Source organism: Labrus mixtus, chromosome 20, assembly GCF_963584025.1.
Source record: "Labrus mixtus chromosome 20, fLabMix1.1, whole genome shotgun sequence".
Taxonomy (NCBI): domain Eukaryota; kingdom Metazoa; phylum Chordata; class Actinopteri; order Labriformes; family Labridae; genus Labrus; species Labrus mixtus.
The window spans coordinates 16,445,459-16,453,129 of NC_083631.1; the positions used below are offsets into that span (position 1 = coordinate 16,445,459).

A 7,671-nucleotide genomic window follows, 5' to 3' on the forward strand; every position below is an offset into this window, starting at 1 on the left:
ATAAATGTTGCATTGGCTAAGAGCAATGTTTTTTTCTTTTTTGTTTCTGTGATGCTGGGTCGGCAACATTGATCCCATTGATTGGATCACATTGATTTTACAATTTAAAACAGCAAAGAAGAGAGGAAAGTGAGACGATACTTTTACAAAAGCGGAACATGAAGCAGAATGAAAAGAAACACAACACAGAGACATATAAAAGGAGGCTCGTTTCACTGCAGCAAAGGCAGCTAGGAAACATTTGACTCAGAAAAATGAAAAACAACTTGTACCAGTGCAGCAAAGGAGGATAAATACAACAGCAGGATGTACGTTTTTTAAATAATATCAGGTCTCTTAAAGCTACATTATATCTTCACTAGCTGTTAGTATAATTACACTTAATCTAATTTCAATTGTTTAAGAGACAAAAGAACAGTGAGTGATGTCAGTGAATGCAAGACAAACATGTATCTACTGTATGATATATGGAAAGTAAAAGCAATCGTTTTTTAAGTAAAGTAGCCAACGTGTATGCCTTCAAAAACTGATGGTACTGAAAGTTCTACCTGGTCTTTATTTAAACATTTTTACATCCAGATTTATTCTTATACTGAAACTTCAACAAAGCAGAGTAATCCTCTAATAATAAGAAAAAAAAAAAAAGAGCTGCTCAGAAATGCACTCTGCTTTGTTTTCCAGATTCCCCGTAGTTGTGTGCTGTACTGTGTGTTTTAAGAGGCCAGGAGAGAAAGAAGAAAAAGTAATATTTCTTCAATGGCCCCATGACAGAAAACGTTCAACAATATTCCTCATGCTGTAGCTTAGACGACTTATAATAACCACATGTTGGTAAATAAAGCTAAATCCAGTATCTCAGTGAGTGTATTAAAATAAAAACTTATTGAATCACTTTCCGTTTACTGTCAGTCTGGAATAAAGGATGTCTAGGGCATCACCTGCATTGTTGGGGTACGAGTCCATGTCCAGGTACGAGTGCTCCTGGGTCTCTTGCGGCCCCCCAACCACACCTCCCACCTCCCCTCTCTCGAGCCCCACCAGGTCAGAGAAATGTGGGTGGTGCTGGCCCTGCTGGCCCAGCGAAGGGTAGAGCGAGGATGACGAGTGGCCATCCTTCCTCTGCAGCAGCGGGGGCAGCAGCGACGACCCGCCGGCGCCGCCGAGGCCTCCGACTCCGGCGCTTCCGGGCAGCAGCCCTGACGTCAGGCTCAGGCCGCCGCCCTCCTTATCCCGCCACGGCAGCCAGCAGAGCTTCCAGGAGACGAAGAGGGAGACAGAGAGGAGGACGATGCCACAGAATGTCACGATGACCGACAGCAGACTAACAGAGATCTCTACAGAGGAGGAAGAGAGGGAAGACGTGGTGGGAGGAGAGAGGAGGGGAAGCAGAAGATTTATTTTGAAAACACCAGCTCCCAGAGTGATGTGTTAATGCAGTGTCACCGAGCGTTTCCTCGTGCTTATTGGCTAATTAATCTGGGAAAAGCTCAAGAACTGTGTTTGAGGGTTGGGAGGGGGTAGGCATGTGTGTGGGTGTGGGGGTGGGTTATGGATGTTGGTGTTTTGGAGGGTGGCGCATGACTCATCCAGATGATATAGAGAACAGAATAAAAAGAGAAAGCACAGTTTCAGCACCACAGAGTTGGACAGTTCCAGCCTCCATCAAAGAGAGCCGACGTCAGATCGCAGAAACTTTTTTTGTGTGGCTCTGTTCAGAACTCCACGTGTCAGATGTTATAATACGTAACTCCAGGATGAAGTCATAAATTAGTTACTACGCTATAAATATTCCATGAATCTTTATAAATAAAGAGTTTAAAAATACAATGAATATTTATTATTATCCTGAGCCATTTGAAGTCTCTTTATAAATAGCATGTTTTGAGTCTGATGGCTGTCTTGACAAAAGGACTAATCAGAGCGCTGAATATGAATATTCATGTGTTGTAGGGTGTAGATAACGCCAACTTTATGCTCTTTCTCACCCTGATACCCCCATGTTCTCGCCATCTTGTATTCTCCCCGTCTTTGGCTCGAGACCCCGAGGCCACCAATTATTAATCCATTCAGTCTGCAGGGAGGCCAATCCTCACTTTTGTACAGGAGAGAAGTTTCTTTTTGTGAAAGGAAAGTGTTTCCTCAGCTGATTGACAGAAGGACCTCCTTTTCTTTAACCCACATTTCCTTCAATTTACTATAGTTAAGAGCATCTTTGTGGGCATGAGAAACGCTTAAACACTGGTAAATCACACACACACAAAAAAAAAGATTGAAATTGTGTCTGTAACAGGCTGAAAACAAGAGCAGATGAGTGAAAACAAGAAAACGGCAGCCAAGCCTCCTGCCCTGGGGTACGTCTTCTGGAGCCTGATTCGCCTTCTCACTCTCCACCCATCCTCCCTTTCTCTTTCACTCTCTCCTCTATATAATCCCCTTAAACACCCCTCATTCCTCGCTGTCATTTCTTTTCCCATGCTCTCTGCCTCAGCTCGCATTGACTTTACTCCTCTCCTCAGCGGCCGTCTCCTTGTTCGTCAGCCCCCCCCCCCCCCCCCCCCTCCTCCTTCCTCCCCTGCCTCTCCCTCCTCGTCCTCTCTTTGGTGAATTATTCATCAGTCTGTGTATGTCATTAATCAGCACTTGTTCAAAAGATATGATTGGGGGGCCGCCGAGGGTTGGGGGATGGGCAAGGGGACATCGATCTGTCGCCGCGGACAGCAAGACGAGGTAGGAAGCGGGGAGTAAGGGGCTGGGAATGGAGAGAAAATAGGAATGCAGGAGAGAGAACGTGACGATGGAGATGAGATGGGGAGGGGGGAGGGGGGGTGGGGGGGCTGATGGAGCCAGAGGAGAGGAAAGCAGGGCAAGGGAAGGTAAGATGAGATAGACAACATCAAGAAAGAGAGGACAGTAGTGATGAAGGAGAATGGAGTCCGACGAAAAACAATCCAAACCACAAAAACGGCTGCCAAATAGACAGGGAGAGGGTTGAAAGCAGATTGGAGCGCGTGTCGAAACGGACATGCAAGCTGACTGGAGAGGAGGAGGAGAAAGAAGAGGAGGAAGGGAGGACGCTTGATAAAGTCGACGCAACCGCCGCGGCATGTGTGAAATAGTAGAAACCAAAGAGGCATTTGGAGAGAAAGCAAAAGAAAGGAGCGATGGAGGAAAACAAGCTGACAATGATTTACAGGGAGACCCGTAGAGGGGAGGGGTTTAAGGATGGGAAAGGTTAATGTATTGATTTGTAGGGGGGGAAAACAAAGCGAGGAGGTAGAGGAGTAGGTTGCGTGTGGTTGGCAGATCAGGGTGCACTGATAAGACACGGCTGTGATCAAACGTGCGCGGGGGACGGTCGGGGGCCAAACCACTCGCCTCCATTTGTCTCTCTTCAGGGCAGTCGCTACACCTTCCCGAGCACTGATCCTGCCAAAGATCCATTGCTAATCCACAAAGCATGAAAAAGCGAGTCAGTGGGCGAGTAGGCAGGTGGGTAGGAGGCCTCTGAAGTGTACCATGAAAGGGGGGCCGAGACTTCTTGTCAATCAGTGGCTGATGCAAGCCCACTGGGAGTCCTACATCACTCCACAACAAACACATCGCGACTGCTTACACAAGCCATTCCTCTGACAGCTCTCGGCGGCGGCGGTCCTGGGAGGGCTCGCAGACTTCCGTCAGCACACACCGAAAAATCACAGCCTGTAAGCGAGGGGGGCCAACGCCTAAAACCATGGCGTGACATTTCTGCACAGAGCTATCCAAAGCTCCAGAGGCAGCATGCAGCCAATCCTGGCTAATCTACACTGAGCCACAGATATCCATGCTAATCTGCATAACAGTGCATGGCACTTCCAAATGCTTCAATGAGAACCCACACATAATTCTCTGCACACAATGCAGCACAATGCATCTACTCAACTGGGTAGAAAATATATAAATACATATTTATAATCCAGTTCTGAGATAACAATCCCAGAAGTCTACCGAGACTCTTTTGGGGCTCATAAAAGAAATGGGATGGTCTTGGATATCTCAACCATTTCAGTGTTGCGGATGAATATTTAATGGCTTGTTGTCCTGAGTGCACAGTACCTCTAAACATCCTTAAACACAAGTACTCCACTAAATGTTTTCCTTCTCACATATGTCATGTTGCTGTACCTGTCCCCCAAATGACAACGCAAAACTGGAGTTTTTCCTGCTTCAGAATTCCCTTCTGAGTGGGCCATCAGTTCTTCAAAGCGATTCCCAACTCTTTCAAGTTTCAAAGACCCATCCGCTTTGAGATAAAGCTCTAGCTCAAGTTTTCTCAGCAGGTTCAGTGCAAAAAAAAAAAAAAATCATAAACTACGCCAATAGCTGTAGTTTGTAAAGGCTGAAATTAGAGCCTGACCGATTAATCGGCCAGCCGATAATATCAGCAGATATAAGCGTATCGAGTGTCTTGGTATCGGCTAATTTTATCGCAGATATATGCTGATATAACTAGATTTATTCACCGGTCAAAAAGCATTTCATTTTAGCATTATTGTATTACACTAGCAGTTCTCTGACACCAGCAGAGTGTGCTGTATGGATTACAACAAACATTACACGTGCATATGAATACGCATACGATATATCCATATCAGACTTTTTCTCTCCCTAATATCGATATCTGCATCGGCCTTAATAATACCATATCAGTCAGGCCCTAGTTGAATTAACTTAGCGCATGTCTCCTTTTCAGTTTGAGATGTTTGTAGGGCATGTCTCTGATTGTTTAACATGTTTCACAGTAGATTAGAAAAGGGCTCAAATTGACCACAGCCTCTGTCGTGTTTTAAGGAGTAAGCTACCAACTTGTACAAACCTCCTAACAAATGGACAGGGGGTTTTATAGTACGATGGTACCTTTTGACAGAAGTACTGCTTTGTCTCAGGCAAGTTTCACTATTGATTTTTAGCCATGCTAGAGGCATAGCCCAAGGGAAGGTTTTTTGGGCTGCCTACTAGCTGAAACATTCATGCCACTGTCAGAAAAAAAAACTTTTCTCCTCACATCACTATCATGTCAAAATTCTATTATGTCCAACACTTTGGATTTAAACCCCTGTTTCCAGTCTACTGTGTCCCATTTGAAACCAACTATCAACCTCAGCTAAATCTCAATTAACAGCAGCTCTTTAATTAGGTCCATTTTAGGCGATTGTGTATCGGTCGCGTGCATACAGTTTATGGTTGTGCACCAATCGCAAGGAGTAAATCCTCCTGATTGTATCCTGCTGTGTCGTCACATCAGCTCACCGGGAGGCTGGCAGGAAAAAAAACTCTGGATTAAATCCGAGCGAAAAGTTTAAAGTTAAAGTTTGTGAAAACAAAAAGGTTTGGTTCAAAACAATAAGCCATGGAGTCTATACGGGATAAAACGAGTTTCTGTTCCTGTGGTTGAAAAGCATCCCTGCAGACAGACCTGCAGGCAGACTTTGAGGCAGCAGTAAGCAGCCGATCACAGCGCAGTAGTGCAAGTCAATCAAGCCGCGCACAGCTGCAAGCACGGTCTTAGAGTCTGGTTCATGTTATAGACTGCTGAATCCTCTATCAAACAAGAACTTCCTATACACATCGTTTTGAATAAAAAATGAAACTTGACTTATTCAAACAAAGTGTCAAGCTGCGTCAGTTACCTGTGTCCAGCTGTCTGTTGAGTCCTCTTAACAAGTAGGTGAAGTCCTGGCAGCGTTCACTCTGGCTGTAGCCCCTCGGGGAGTGGAAGCACAGCTCCTCCACCAACAGCAGCGCCTTCTTACACAGGTCTTCATCCCAGTCCCCCGACATCCTCCAATCCGCATCGCACTCTCACCAGAAGTCAACAAATAACAGCGCAGCCCTCACCGCCCTCACCTATCGGACGGCGCTCGGTTAAGTAGAGTTTCTTGCCTGTCCACCCTCTACGAGGTGTGAGCTGAGGAACAGGAGGCCCAGGGAGCTCGGAGGGGGGAGGGGGGGGGGCAGTGCAGATAAAGGAGGAAAAGGAGGGGCTCTTCAGGGTGTCTTGGTCTGGATCACAAGGACCAGACTGATGCTCCCATGTGTGACTGAGCGACACCCACCCCTCTCTCTTTCCCTAGAAGAGATAAAAGAAGGAGAAAATGGCAACGTCAGTATTGGGACATAAAAGTGTACAAATCAACTTTTTGGCAGGTTGGTCACCTTAACCATTAAGTGAGAACACTGATGCCAAAACCATCAGTTGGTCCCTGATAGATCATTGGCTCTGGTGCTACATAATACCCATTAACACTATGAAGAGTGGTACCAAGAATCTGGCATCATGTAAGAAGAACTTTCCGCGCTGTGCAAAGTTTAGGTATTGATTCAAACTGGCAGTCCAATCCATCCTTCATTGCATTAAATGTAATTCCATGTTTTTGTCATAAGGAGTTGTACATACTGCAAACTTATCAATTCCATAAATTAATTATAATACACATTTCATAAAGGCGCCTTTCATAGCACTCAAGGTCACCTTACAAAGCAGAGATAAAAACAACAAAGTAACAGTACATCGATACAATTTAGATCAAAAAGACAAATGTACAGTGCATGAAATCATTGTGAAGACGATTTGTGAGACAGGATGGATCATGATCAATGAGAATATGCCAGTTTAAAAAGATGTGTTTTGACATGGGGTTTCAAAATGGAGAGAGAGTCAATATAACGGATGTCTTGTAGGAGGGACAGGTGGTGAGTTGAACTGCACCAGGTTTTGAAATGCATCAAATATACATTCACCTCCAGCTTTGAAAGTTTAATGAGGTTAACTATGAGTAACTAAACACTGGTGTGGTTTAAGTTTAAATATGATTTATGTTAATGTGAGATAAATAATTGCATGGGAGCCCAACTGTCAATAATCTTCAGAGGACACAGTGATTATTTTGTTGACTTAAACTGACCAATAGGTCAATCATCCTGAAACTTCAAGTAACGCTTCAAACCCAAACTCTTAAGAGTCGTACGGACAATTATGAATTCTCATTTTTAATATGTGAAAGTAGCTACAAATGTTATGAGAGGGAAATACACTGAATTTTTAATGGAAGAACCTTTACCTTTAGTGAACTCGACTGTAGAGGATGTGGTCCATGTTGAATTTGCAAGCTAGAGCGGAGACACTCTACATGTGAAATTGTCTTTATAAACAGATTTGGCTGAGAAATTCAGAGCTGTGCCTGCAGTGCATGCGTAACCTTTAGCTTGTTATTTTCTTAATGTTCCAAAGACCACAAACAGCAGCCTGCAGATAAGTGTTTTTCTTCACTGCCAGTTGAGCTGAGCTTTCAGTCATCTAGGTTTAACAGGGAAAAAGTGGAACACATCTGTGGTCTGTCCAACACGTCAGCGTGGGTTCGAGGTCGCTGTCAGATCTGAAGAGACACCGCTGACGCTCTCCAACAGCACCTGGAATTCAATAAGAGTCGATCAATCAGTGCGGCGAACAGGCACAGTGATAGTGGCATCAAGAGACTTAAAATTTTGCCAACGTTTTGGAGGAATATCAGACAGAGGTATAATTAGGTGTATTCAGTGTGACTGCTTTATGTGTGCGCTCCTTGTCCTTTCATCCAGGAGAAACTAGACTCCTTTATTTTTGAGCTCATTCTGTCTAAATAAAGCAGGTCAATG

The 7,671-nt window shown here is 44.6% G+C and overlaps 1 protein-coding gene across 1 annotated transcript in view; it reads right to left on the bottom strand.

Annotated features, from left to right (window-relative positions):
- The window catches only part of syt3 (synaptotagmin III), a 33,692-nt gene that overhangs the window by 21,767 nt on the left and 4,254 nt on the right, over nt 1-7,671 (bottom strand). Inside the window, exons 2-4 of the mRNA XM_061065609.1 lie at nt 7,098-7,446; nt 5,667-6,106; nt 939-1,334 (exon numbers count right to left, since the gene is read on the bottom strand). Of these exons, the coding sequence (XP_060921592.1) occupies nt 939-1,334; nt 5,667-5,817 (547 nt within the window). The 5' untranslated portion in view covers nt 5,818-6,106; nt 7,098-7,446. The remainder of the gene's footprint in view (nt 1-938; nt 1,335-5,666; nt 6,107-7,097; nt 7,447-7,671) is intronic.